The sequence below is a fragment of the Aotus nancymaae genome, unplaced genomic scaffold (assembly GCF_030222135.1).
Source record: "Aotus nancymaae isolate 86718 unplaced genomic scaffold, 86718_ANA_hifiasm-v0.15.2.pri h1tg000007l, whole genome shotgun sequence".
Classification (NCBI taxonomy): Eukaryota; Metazoa; Chordata; class Mammalia; order Primates; family Aotidae; genus Aotus; species Aotus nancymaae.
In genome coordinates, this window is record NW_026988418.1 from 54,323,414 (window position 1) to 54,337,499 (window position 14,086).

General features: G+C 41.4%; 1 protein-coding gene across 4 annotated transcripts in view; it reads right to left on the reverse strand.

The window, feature by feature from the left end:
- Window positions 1-14,086, reverse strand: part of TGFBR3 (transforming growth factor beta receptor 3) — a 215,108-nt gene that overhangs the window by 17,874 nt on the left and 183,148 nt on the right. For all 4 annotated transcript variants that reach the window (XM_064372623.1, XM_064372624.1, XM_064372622.1 and 1 more), the window contains 3 exons: window positions 13,727-14,026; window positions 10,133-10,253; window positions 158-199 (listed from right to left, as the gene is read on the reverse strand). In XM_064372623.1, the coding sequence (XP_064228693.1) occupies window positions 158-199; window positions 10,133-10,253; window positions 13,727-14,026 (463 nt within the window). The remainder of the gene's footprint in view (window positions 1-157; window positions 200-10,132; window positions 10,254-13,726; window positions 14,027-14,086) is intronic.

Below are 14,086 nucleotides of genomic sequence, written 5' to 3' on the forward strand. Positions count from 1 at the left end.
GAAAGGAGAAAAATATGAGCAAAAGAGGAAAGGGGAAGGGAGAATGAGAGCAGAAGTCTCCTTATCAAAACTCAAAGTTTGGCAAATGTTCACTAACCAACTCATTCTTAGGAAAGCCCAGGAGGTTTTATTTCGAAATAATTGCATAAAGACTTACGTGGAGAAATTGGATTTGGTTCCTTCACACTTGGACCTTTTTCTGAAACAAAAACATAAATCACAGTGTATTCCATGGAGAAACAAGATTTAAGCAAAGGGTCATCAAAATCTCAGCAGAAACTGACACTTTTCCATTTGTTAATAAAGACTTTGAGAAAGCTCTATCAACGATTCTCTTCAGATATCAAAACTACATGAGTTACCCGAAAATTTTAAGTGTTGTACTTTGTTAACAATCAATTATATAAGCTCTCCGATTTGAAGAAAATTTGAAGGCAAACACCTAAACTTAGGGAATTTGGGTCTGACGATTTGTGTATGTGTTTGTGTATCTTTTTATTTACTTACATAAAAATTCTATACCTTTAAATACCATGCTTTTCCAGTGTACTCTATAATATTATTCTGCTTTCAAAATATTCTTTTTTTTTTTGAGGGTCTCACTTAGTTGCTCAGGCTGGAGGACACGGGGCCCTCAGCTCACTGCAGTCTCCGCCTCCCAGGCTCAAGCGATCCTTCCACTTTAGCCTCCTGAGTAGCTGGAGCTACAACCTTACGCACCACACCAGCTGATTTTTATATTTTTTGTAAAGACAGGATTTCGCCCTGTTGCCCTGGCTGGTCTCTAACTCCTGGGCTCAAACAATCCACCTGCCTTGACCTCCCAAAATGCTGGGATTATAGGCATGAGCCACTGTGCCCAGCATTCAAAATATTCTTTAAATATACACATTTTGTAAAAGTATCTTGGTTCTTCTATCCTTAATGCTATTATCCTATAGTTTAACTCCCCTTCATTGCTCATCAGGATTATCACAGAGGCCCCCTTGTCTCCACCACTACCCTCCCCCTAATTATTTCCTCCTCCACATTTGCCCCAGAGTGAAAATTCCAGAGCCCAGAGCTGATCATTTTATAACCCTGATTAACCCCCTTGACGACTCTCCTTCCTTTATAGGGGAAAAAAATCCAAACTCTTTAACATGGCACACAAAGTTTTCCCTCCTTCCTCTACCCTCTCTCTCCAGCCTCCTTTCCTGATGGGGTCCTTCACCCATGATGGGCTCCCCGAACTTGGTAATTTAAGTTCCCCAAATTCTCTTCGCTGCTCCGTGCCATCATGCTTTGCAAGCTATCCCGAGACAGCCTCCTCCCCAGACCTGCTTTGCTGGCATTTTCACTGAGGGACCTTTGCCTGAGTCTCCCACTGTTCCATATCCATCCCAGCAGAGCTAGTCTCTTCCATCCTTGCTCATTCCATCCCTCCTTTGTTACACATGTGCCACAATGCCTCCTAGTTTTAGTTCCCTTTCTCTTTTTAAATTTTCCTCTGAGGGCAAGGTCTAGTTCTCAGTCATCTGTATATCCCCAAGGACTCAGACTGGCATAGAATAGGTCTTCCAGAAATGTTTGGTGAAGGATGATTAAAATGTTGGTGTACTTTTTTCAAATGGAGGCCACAGAGGAAACCAGGAATTAGACAATGAATATGCTCATATGTGGTTCACACCAGTGCTATGAGGAAGGCAGAAAAAAATTTTGTATCACTGTTTTGGAAATGAGCAGCCTGAGACTCTGATATCATGTGACCAGAGCCCAAGGTCACAGCTGGAAAGCATCAGGGCAGAGGTTGAACCAGAATTCCAAAGTTCTGCCTAGCAGGCTAAACGACTGGTGAGCGTAGCTCTGTCATTAGCTGGGGAAGCACTGATGAAATAACTATTTGTGCACAGCTACCCATTATCTTTAGCAGTGAGGCTGAGACCAGCAGTTGGGATATTATAATCCACTGCTTATATTTGTATTTTGTCCCATGAGCTAAGAATGAATTTTATATTTTGAAAAGATTTTTTAAAAATCAAAAAAGGGCTGGGCATGGTGGCTCATGCCTGTAATCCTAGCACTTTGGGAGGCTGAGGCGGGCAGATCACAAGGTTAAGAGATCAAGACCATCCTGGCCAACATGGTGACACCCCGTCTGTACTAAAAATACAAAAATTAGCTGGGCATGGTGGTGTGCGCCTGTAGTCCCACCTCCTTGGGAGACTGAGGCAGGAAAATCTCTTGAACCGGGAGGTGGAGGTTGCAGTGAGCCAAGATGCACCACTGCACTCCAGCCTGGCGACAGAGCGAGACTCCATCTCAAAAAAAAAAAAAAAAAAATCCAAAAAGGATATTTTATGACATATGAAAATTATATGAAATCCAAATTGACTCCATAAATGAAGTTTTATATGGATGCAGCCATGCTCATTCATTTACATACTGTCTATGGCTGCTTTCATGCTATAACAGCAGCGTTGAGTTGCTGAGACAGGAAGTATATGAGCCACAAATAAAAAGTAATCACTATCTGGTCCCTTATAGAAAAAGTGTGCTGAGTCCTGGTACAGACCTTGACCTTACTCTTTGGAGTTTAAAAGTGATACAGGTTTAGCACCTCTCTTTCCATCTTCATTTTCATTCACTACAGAAGGCACACACATCTTGTGTCTGAATTCACAGTGAAACAAAAAGAACTTGGGAAAATTTGACCCAAACAAGCGGCATTTGAACTGATGTCTATAGAAGCTAGACAGGGTCAAATAAAACAGAATTGTAAATTCTCAGGATTAACCATCTCCGATGGGTGGGTCAACATTCTGGCCACGTGAGTTATCAATGTCCGGCTCTAGGGGAAGGAATCTTACCAGATGAATCAGAGACACCACAATTAAATGGTGCCCCCTGGAGTTGTGCAACATAGTGGCCCTAGGATGAGGATATATGCAATTACTGAGAAAATAAAAATGATTGTATGTTTTTAAGAAAATCTAATTCAATATGCAGAAAACACACTAATTATGCTAACTACAGAATGCACTCTCCTGGGAGCTGGGTCCCATCAGCCACACTGGCAGTAATAACAACAGTGATGCCTTACATTTGTACATTTGTATGGTGTTTTGCAGTAGATAAAAAGCCTTCACTTATATTGTCTCATTTTAAACTCCCAAGAACTCTATGAAGGAAGAGTATCTAGCCACAGACTTCTCCTACTTTCAAGAAGTAGTATTTGATTCCCTGAACTAAGTCCAAAGGCATTTAAAGGTTGCTACAGTATGCATCATGTAAGAAATATACACACTTCTGGGAATAATTCCATCCAATCAACCACCCCTGGTTAAACTTTCTCACTCAGAATCCCCCAGTGGTTGAAAAATTATGGTTCTCTTCCAAGGAGACTCACATGTAAGAGTTTAGGTTTTATAGCAAGGCCTGTGTGATGGATGGCATTGTTTTAAAATTCTTAATGGATTTCTGTTATGATCTAATCCTTTACCCCCACCCCAAATAGGGGCCTTCTCACGGAGCTAAACAGAAACAGTTGTTGTTCATTTCCCCTGGGTGGAGTCCCTTTGTGATTTCTGTGCACAAGCAATAACAAGCACAGGCTGCAGAACTAAGGTTAAAGGATTCTATCCTCAAACTTTTCTCTTCCCAAATCCCTAAGAACCCCTGAGTACAATTAAAATGGCTTGATCTCCACCGGAACCCTATCATCGAGCTGGCATGCTGAGAGGAAAAGAGTGGATGTAACAATATTTACTTTTGGTTTAAGGATAAGATTGTAAGAAAGGAATCTTAGCTATTGCTGTAAAGAAAACTATAACAATAAAGATTTCTTTACAGAAAGGACAAACCGTAATCAATGTTCTGAATTAAATCTTTTCCTATACCCTGAGCCAATTTTGGGTTTACCTCTAGAACCAAAATTTCCCTCCTCAGATTGTTCGGCATGGTTTTCATAAACGGGATATTTTTGGGGTTATGCATGAGTAATTGACCACAGCTTTTGGCCTTTAGTGTTCCATTTGGTACTAGATGCCATAGAACAAAGTGAGCCTGCAATGAAACAAGGCATCCAACTGGTACCCACATCTACTGGCATTTGGCAAAGGGAAGAATGGGGAGAGGAAGATTCCTCCTGGAGACTCGGGAGGTCTTTGTGCAGGCACCATTTAAGATACAGTTTTTACTAACTTGATGTCACTGTAACTGAACCCTTTCTCTGTGTTTTTTCAATATTTATGGGATTCATTGCAACTACCTGTTCACTTATCTGTATCCTGCCACTAGACCAGTGTGTCTCACGTGGTGGGTGATTTTTATTCCAGGGGACATTTGGAAACATCTAGAGACATTTTGGATGGTTACAACTGGGCTGGTGGTGGGAGGGTGTTGCTACTAGCATGTGGTGGGTAGAGACGAGGGGTGCTGCTCAATATCCAAAAACACACAGGCAGCCCCCAACTCAAAGGGCATTCCAGTCCAAACACTGATTGTACCGGGATTGAGAAACTCTACACTAGGCTGTAAAGGCCTTAAAGACAGGATAAGTTGCCCACTATATACCTACCATATATTATGTACTCGATAAACAGTTTTTGGAATAAATAACCATACATATCATGTATATTTTATTCTTGGGTGCTTTCCCCAGCAATGCAACCTTCACACCATTTTCAGAGTATCTTCCTAAATGACCTAATCATCAGTTTCCTACTTGAGATCTTCTGATGGGTCTTAACATACTGGAATATTTATGGATGAAATTAAATGTTTGAATTTCCTTCAAAACAATTCAGTGGATGACAAAGTTATAAAACCAGATTCACCATAAATTGGCAATTGTTGAAGCCTATTCTATTTTTGTATATATTTGAAATTTTTCAAAATAAAAAGGTTTTTAAAATGTAAAACACAGGCCAGGTGTGGTGGTTCACACCTGTAATCCCAGCACTTTGGGAGGCAGAGGCGGGCAGATCACCTGAGGTTATGAGTTTGAGACAAGCCTGGCCAACACAGTGAAACCCTGTCTCTATTACAAGTACAAAAATTAGCTGGGTATGGTGGCAGGCGCCTGTAATCCCAGCTACTTGGGAGGCCGAGGCAGGAGAATCACTTGAACCCAGGAGGCGAAGGTTCCAATGAAGCAAGATTGCACCACTGCACTCTAGCCTGGGTGACAGAGTAAAACTGCATCTCAAACTAACTAAATAAATAAAATGTAAAATACACGGTGTTAAAAGAAATCCCTATGATATACCTCCTTCCCTTCTTGGATAGAGACTGAATGCCCTAGTCTATCAATTAAGCATTTCTCCATCTTTCCACTCAGTTTCCCTCACCTCGACCTCAGCTTGAGGACAAAACCTGGCTGGTCCTTTAGAGTATTTTTATTCTGGAAAGAACAAATGTGTTCCAAAAAAGCAATGCCTCTCTTGGATCAGCTTCCAACCGACGTTCACAACTTTCCCTTCCTCAACCCTCCCTTCCCAAAAAACCTCTAGTTTGGCTGAGACGTTGAGAGGAAGGAGAGGAAATTAACAGTTACTGAGTATCCAAGATATGCAGGCATTTTTATTTTTTAAAGTTTGGTAGTGAAAATATGGAGAAATTTCAGTATCTCAAATATTTAACTTGCTAAGAATTAAATACATCTATAGGTATATAAATCATGGCAAATTTTGGAATGGTATTTATTGCTCCTTCCATCCAAGTTCATGCTTTTCTGTGTATGTGCACCGTTTCAGAGAAATGGTTACTCCTCCCTTTCACCATTTAAAAAAATATCATCTCTGGTGTGGTGTAATCATTTTTACTGCATAAGCCCAAGTGCTCTCAAATGTTGTAAAAAGTGGTCACAGAATCCAAGGCAAACAGCACTAATATGCCTATACTTCAAAATTTCAGAAAATTGGGTAGGATGGAACTATCTCAACTATTTTAAATGTTTTGTCACAAACCATAATATGCATAAACCATTTAGGTTTTCTGGGCTTTTTTCTGTGAGTTACTACTGAAAATCACAGAACTTCTCCTCAAATTTAATACTCTATTAAACAGGTTACACATTTCCCAACAAGTAACGTGATGGGTTACATGGGTCAACAGACTTTTTTCCTAAAATTCTTCATCTTCCTTTCAGTTCACAATCATTAGGGTATTTGGGGTGTTACCTTGAATACTAATACGATATGGTATAAAAACAGAGAAGTGGGACAGGAAGAGGGGTGTGAAGATAGATGCATCAACCCCCATCTGGAATAAGGCATAGGATTTAAGAGCACAGGCTCTGGAATCAAAGTGCCTGAATTTGAATCCCAGATCAACAATTTATACGTTGTATGCCCTTGGCCAAGTTACCTCTATACGGAGGTGCTATGAGGATGAAATATAATAATCCATATAAAGCATTTAGCACAGAGCCCTGCACAAAGTAAATACTCAACAAATGTTAGATCATCATCCTCATCTCCATCACTATCACCACCACCAGCTTTAAACTTTCATCTGTTGTTAAAAATTTAAATAGTAAAAGAATACTAACCTAACACTGATTCCCAAGGGACTTAGAGATCAAAAGTGGCAAAGATGTGCCCAGGGAGGTTGCATTAAAAAGAGAAGGAATCCAGAATTATTTTTCTAGTCTTGATTGCCTACTTCCTGTCCAAAGAAGAAACACTGAAGTATGTCAGTGCTACTGGCAGTGGTGGCCACAGAGCAGTTCTCTGGCTATGAAGTTGACAACCAGAGCCTTTAACTGCTGTCCCAGAAAATCCAGGTGTTGAAAAATAAGATGAACCAAATGACAAGGGATAGTTGGAGCTTTGGCATGGCCTTCAAAGAGCACCTATGTAGTAAAAAACACAGTGAAGTGTCCATTGGTTGGGAAATTTTTACCCCAAAAGTAAATTCCAGTAAGTGATCTGCTCGCTCCCACAGATTCTACAATAAAAGGACACAGAGCTGTCTGGCAGGAAGAACACTCATGACCTGTTATTATTCAAATAAACCAATGGGATTAGGCAAACGGTCCCAGTCTCTTTTCAAATGACTATTCCAATTCACTGTGAGGCAGAAGGCACAGACTCCAATGGTCTGCACTGAGGAGAAATGATTTTAGAGTCAAAAGAAAATAAATATAAACGGTGAGAGGAGTCAGACACAGCTGAAAACTGCCAGAAAACTTACCCCAGTCAGTGCAAAGTTAGAAAGCGAATTTGCATACAGCCCCTAGGAAGCTGGCCTACAGTTTAACCTCCTCAATTTGTTTAACAAACCTAAGTAATAAACTTTCTTCACCCATCTGCTTCTCAACTAAAATCCAGTCTCAATTAGAAAAATCTCATAAAATTGCTTTGATATTTGGTAAAATTTTCCTCTTGAACTTTTACCTAAGAAAACATTGAACTTTCAGTATAATTATACTAAGTTTAAATAAAAGTAATTACCTAATTTGCAAGAGAAATTACTTAGAAAAATACCACAGGCTCAAAAGAAGAATGGATGAATTGCTGGAAGTTATACTGCTGCAATATTAATGCCTAATTATTGTCTGGCATGGGAAAAAGCAAGCTGCTGCCTTCAATTACTAGCAGAATTACCTTTCTCAAAATAGTTACGAGTAACAGATGGAATCCGCGGTAGCTGCTCTTATTGTTAAATTGCCAGAGATGTTTGAACCAGAGCGACTCTACCTTGAATAGGGCTGGGTAAAATAAGGCTGAGACCTACTGGGCTGCATTCCTAGGACGTTAGGCATTCTCAGTCACAGGATGAGAGAGGAGGTCATAAGATACAGGTCATAAAGACCCTGCTGATAAAGCAGGTTGCAGTAAAGAAGCCGGCTGAAGCTGGCCAAAACCCATCAAAACCAAGATGGCAATGACAGTGATCTCTGGTCGTCCTCACTGCCCATTAAATACTAATTATAATATATGAGCATGCTAAAAGACACTCCCACCAGCACCATGACAGTTTACAAATGCTATAGCAAAGCCTAGAGGTTACCCTATATGGTCTAAAAAGGGGAGGAACACTAGTTCCAAGAATTGCCTGCCCCTTTCCAGGAAAACTCATGAATTATCCACCCCTTGTTTAGCATATGATCAAGAAATAAGCATAAAAATAGCCAACCAGCAGCCTCTGGGGCTGCTCTATGAAACAGCCATCCTTTTGTTTTGTTACTTCTCTAATAAACTTGCTTCCACTTTACTCTGTGGACTTGTCATTCTTTCTTGGGTGAAATCCAGTAACCCTCTCTTGGGGTCTGAATTGGGACCCCTTTCTGGTAACAAAACCAGTTTCGTAGTACAAAACAGAGCCAGCTGCTGCCCAATCATGATTATTCTGCAACACAACTTATTCTTATTTCTTTCTCCCGAACCCAATAAAAAGGAACTCCTTGGACAATCCATTTATATAAAGACTGGGTCTGTTATACTTTCAAATGGTTGAAAACCAATCAGTAAAAGTAAAACAAACAACAACAAAAATGTTGCTGAGGAACATCTCATGTACATTCCACACCAACTTTAGTACAGCCAGGAAAGTGAATTAAAGGTTATTTTGCTTCTTCAAACAGCGTAGTTTGAGCATTTCAACTGAAAGGACCTTTTTGAAGTCACCTGGTCCAAACCTCTCCTTTCCAGATAAAGAAAATGAAACCCAAAGAGGTGATGGTAGGGAGAGTTCTCCAAGGTCCCACAGCCAGTTAGCAGAGAAAGCTAAACGCAGTGCCTTAGGCTCCCAGCTCCAATCCAGTGTGCCCGCCACCTACACTCTTCTGCCGTTTTGAGGGAGAGCACATTCATTCATGACGCCACCACCAGATATCACAATTGGAATGGCACGGCTGTTTTCACAAAGGTTAGTGAACCACATAAGACACTAGACAGTACCCGCAGGCCTCTATTCTGGTAGGTCCCACCCACTCCAGGGTCACCCCTGCTGCCTAGTCTTGCCAAATTTCAATCCAACAAGTTCAGATCAGGAATGCCATCCCAGGGCCACCACAAACCCTGGATCTGGTATCAGCACCACCCAGCAGATCTTCCAGCTAATGCACAGCAACTGCAGCCAATAAGAGTACTGGCTTTTGTCAAGGCCCTTGGTGCCCAGGCTCCTCTGTGCCCCTCAGAGTGGTGAGAGGCAGCCTGTAGCTCTAACTCGGAAATATCCAACCTTGCTGGGAATCCGCTTTCGCTCTCCCAGCCTTCTTTCGGTTTGACACCCTTAGATAGCAATGTTTCTAGATGGTGACAACTGTAACTGCCTAGATATCCCTATGTGACATTTGGTTCCACCTCTCAGACGTTGACAGCTGCCTGGTGTGTCCTTGCTTGTTCATACCCTTTGGAGCTGCGATGCGGGTCCTTGTCAGATGCTCTTCTCACTACCCACAGGACCTCATATCCACTCCTAACATTTGTTAGGGCCCAGCTCTGCCTCTCTGCTGCTCTGGCTGGCCTGGTCCATGCCAGGCCTGGCTCTGCCCTGCCTGTCCTCTCAGGTACTGATGCCACACCCCTTAGGGCACATCCTTCCTTTTTCCCCAGAAGTACAGATTGCTGAATGTTCCTGCACATGGAGAAAGAGGCGTGCTTGGCTTCCAGCAACAAATGTGATTGTGCAAAATCCTGAAAACTGAATTATAAGATGCATTTGGGCAGTGGTTCTCATTTGTTAAACCTACGATGAATAATGTTCACATATTCTCAAAGGCATCTGTAATTTTGATAAAGCAATACAATAGGTTATAGCCAGCATAACCTTTAGTAGTATATCACAGAAAGATCAACTGTGGATTGTGTGCAATTCCCAGGACATGGGACTAACGCGAACTCTTTTTTCACACTCAAGGAAGCATATTTGAAAGCAAGGGGGAGTGACCTTATGACAGGGACAACCTAGACCTGATTTTTTACAGAGGAAATAATTTTCAAATATATTACTTACAACTAAGCCATAATGGCTGTAAGACAACCAGCTGAAGAAAAGACTCTTTGGGCAAAGAATCATCTTCTAAAGTAACTAACTGGCCCTTTAGTTATCTTGTAAATAAAACTGGACTTTGATTTACAGTATTAGGTCTTCTTAACGAGCAGCACTTAGGCCCCATGCTCTGATCGTGCCTCCCGAAGCTCACCTTTAGGTCCTACTTCGTGGTGGATCACAGCAAGGGGCTTGGTGAACGTCTTCTTATTCTGCATCATGGCCCAGATTATCGAGGCATCCAGCGAGGTGCAGGCTTCCTCAGGAGGCACGCACTGCAGGGAGGCAGAGCAAAGCACAGAGTCAGGGGCCGCTCAAAAGTGCCTTCACCAGCTCAACCTGCACAGCTGTCCTGTGGCCTTTTATCAGACAGCACACGGCCATTCACTACAGAAAAGCAAGAGAGGTGGGTGTTTTTCAGAGAACACCAAATTACCTGGGAGATATCATAGAAGGCCCAGTGGATTTTTGGTTGTACCTGAAAATGCAAATATCACTGGATAGTTTCTTAATATTGTCCTCCCCCTCCTCTTCTTCCCACAAAACTAAACATTTTACTGTTATTTACTTTGAAAAATGGAGAAATTATATACTTAGTGTTGGTCCTCACCAAGCTGGCTTCATTCACATGGTTCAGGTTTGTGATTTGTGATTGTGGGAAACTCCCTGTAAAGATGCTCCTCCACTTATGATGAAATTACATCTTGACAAACCCATTGTAAACTAAAAATAACACTAAGTTGAAAATGCATTTAATATACCTAAACTACTGAGCAAAATAGCTTAGCCCAGCCTACTTTAAACATGTTCAGAACACTTACAGTAACCTACAGTTGGATAAAATCATGTAACACAAAGCCTCCTATTTCATAACACAGTGTTGAACAGCTCACATAATTTACTGAATACTTAGAGTGGAAAACAGAATGGTTGTATGGGGACTGTCTATAATACTTTATAAAGGTTACAGATTTTACATTTTTGCCCAAAAAGATAATCATGTTGTTTCATTTTTAATCCTGGTATAGACTCTTGTAAAACTGAACTTTCCAGGGTCATCTGCTTTTAATGTTTCAAAATGCAGGTCCTGGGAAGTTGTGCCCAGGTTGTGGAGGCCATGAGATCAGCTGCTTCTAATTCTATTTCAAGGCCTCAAACCTATTAATGAGCATACCCAGGCCCATGACATCTGTTTTGAAAAAATATGATCACACTCCACACTTTTTTTCTTTAAAATAACTTTGGTTTCTTGTCTATACTTATCAATCGGTATAATTCTTATTTTTCTTGAGACAAGGTCTTGCTGTGTCACCCAGGCTGGAGTGCAGTGGTACAATCATGGCTCACTGCAGCCTTGGTCTCATGGGCTCAAGTCATACTCCTCTGTCAGCTTCCCCAGTAGCTGGGACTACAGGTGTGCGCCACTACACCCAGCTAATATATATATAAACAGATAGGGGTCTCACTAAGTTGACCAGGCTGGTCTTGAACTCCCAGGCTCAAGCGATCTGCCCACCTTGGCCTCCCAAAGTGCTAGGATGACAGGCATGAGCCACCCACACCCGGCCTAATAGGTATAACTCTAATGTGAATGACAGCTTCCGTGGTAAGAAGACATATTAATCCATCATTCATTTCAAAAGTCTGTAGCAGGCCAAAAAGCTAATTGAGTTCCATCTTTTCCAAACACAAAAGAGCAAAGACTTTACCATCATTGCTGTTCTGAGCAACATGCCAGTCAGACACTTACTATAAGACAACCCTCACCATCCCACCCCTACCCTCTCAAAAAGAGAAAAGCCTTTAACAAGAGCCCTCTTGTAAAGAAAAACAACAAATTTTCTGTGGAGAGGCATGATGATTGAAAAGATTTGCATTTTGCTTTCCTGTTTCAGTTTACTGTTACTTTCCCATTAGCTCTTCAGTTAAGCAAGAGTCGATGATTCTACATTTAATTCAGTGGTGGGTGACCCTGGGTAAGACACTCTACTCTCTGGGTCTCGGTTTCATCAGCAAAGGACAGGGTTGGTCTCAACAATCTCCGAGACCTCTTCCTAGAAGACACTTTGGCTCCGTTGTCACAGAAAGCACTCAGAATAGAAATGTGGAAATAGTACCTAAAAGCAGCAAGCAGGAAGACAGTGGTAAAAGCTCATCCAAGCCTCTGCTGGATACAGCGGGGGCTGTCATTTTATCTGCTGTCCTGTTTGCTCCTCTACCCAAGAGGGAAGCCAGGTATTATTATCAGGGTTTTATAAATGAGGAAGCACAGGTTCTGAGGGGATACCTTCCTTCTCAGTCCCAGGTTCTTTCCGTGGTATCGCACCTTGGGGGTAAAGGACGACTTAAGGTTTAGGGTTATATCCCATCATGCCGTCCCCTGAGGCTTAGAACTCTCCTTAAGAGTGTTCTGGAAGAAAATTTTAGGATTAATTTCCCCAGATTAACACACGTGAAGCTGGGCTCATGTGTTCCAGGCCAGGCTCAGAGAGAAGTAACAGCCAAAGCCACATCAAAGATCCCTGGTAACTGCTAGGCCTCCCTTCCAAGACCTCTAACCTTTAAACGTTACCCTTCTGCCCAGAGGAAGCAGCTGGTCCCACAGCCACACATGAAGTTCCCCACAGCTCTTTACCACTGTCCACTAAGTCCCAACCTTGATGGTGAATGCCCACAAGGCGAACGCATTCATACTGCCAAAAGCAAACTGAGGAATACAGTCTAAATCACTGTATATATGTTCCCTAATGATTATCATATCTGCTGTATTTTCATTTGCAAACAAAATTCTCTTGGGTGTTATCAGAGAAATGGATGCCCAGGGAATATAATGATGCAAGGGATTCAGATCAATCATAATCTATTTGGAAATGATAGCTTTTCCTCCCACCTCCATACCTAAGACTTACAACCTGTGAATTAAATAAGAAAATTCCATACATATATTACTAATAATACTGCTTGATTCTTAGCCTTTTAGACATTGGTTGATATGTGACTATGAAAGAATTGGAAATCAGTTTACACTGTGTGAGATAGCCACGGAATAAATGCACATATGAAATTGTACATAATTATGGCAGATCACGGAAACAAAACTACAGGCAGAAGATACTTTTCATATACAAGGCCAACCTAATGAGTATCATAATTAACCTTGCAGGTCTCCCCTATTGTAGGCATTCCGCCAAGGTCAAATGGTTCTGCTTTTTGTTATGGCAAAAGAACATTTAAACTGGGGAGTGACAGAAGGCAAACATGATGAACAGATATGAAAGTGAGAAAAGCTAAAATATTTGTTAGTTTTCCCTAGAAGTCACCCTGAGACAAGACACCCTTATAATTCACACAGAAAAGGTTAAAGAACAATTACAATGCCAGTCTCAGCAGGACCTGGAAAAATTAATTCTCGCAATGAATCTGTACTTTCGGCTTGCTGTATTTTTGGCACTCCAAATTATCTGAAAAGCAAAGATAAAGCCAGACCTCTTCCTCCATGGAAAACAGTCTTGATTTATCACTCGTAGGTACTACTAAGTAGCACGCATGGAAAAAAGAAAATCATGCTGTCAGGATTTATTCTCTAAGACTCCATAAAACTCACGGGTGCCTGCTAATACTGACTTTAATACTTCAGTTGGGCAGTTCCAAAACCAAAAACCTCAACCTGTAAGACCTTGGGATTAAACTTTTCTGCCTCACCTAAAAATGCCAAAATAACAGTTCAAATGAATGAAGGCCCACAAACCTTAGGCAACTTCTGGGGGTGCTTCTCTGTCCTGGTACACAGCGTCAGCTCACACTGTAGAAAAAGCAGTGAGGTGTTGAAGACGCGCTTGAAGACAAAGCTGAATCGCTTCTTATCCATGTCGGCTTGCGGAATAGGAAAGTGCACTCTCTTGGGACTGTAGAATTTCACAGATTCATCTTTAGGACAAATATTCTCAATAATGGTGTAATGAGACATCCTATCAGGGTTTGAATATGGAGAGATAAAGCATGTTTGGATGGCAAATCCCAGTTCTTTTTCAGCCTTAGTAACAGACACCTACGAAAGAATAGAAAGATGAATCAGGAAATGAGTCAGCATCTCACTTTCACTTTATGC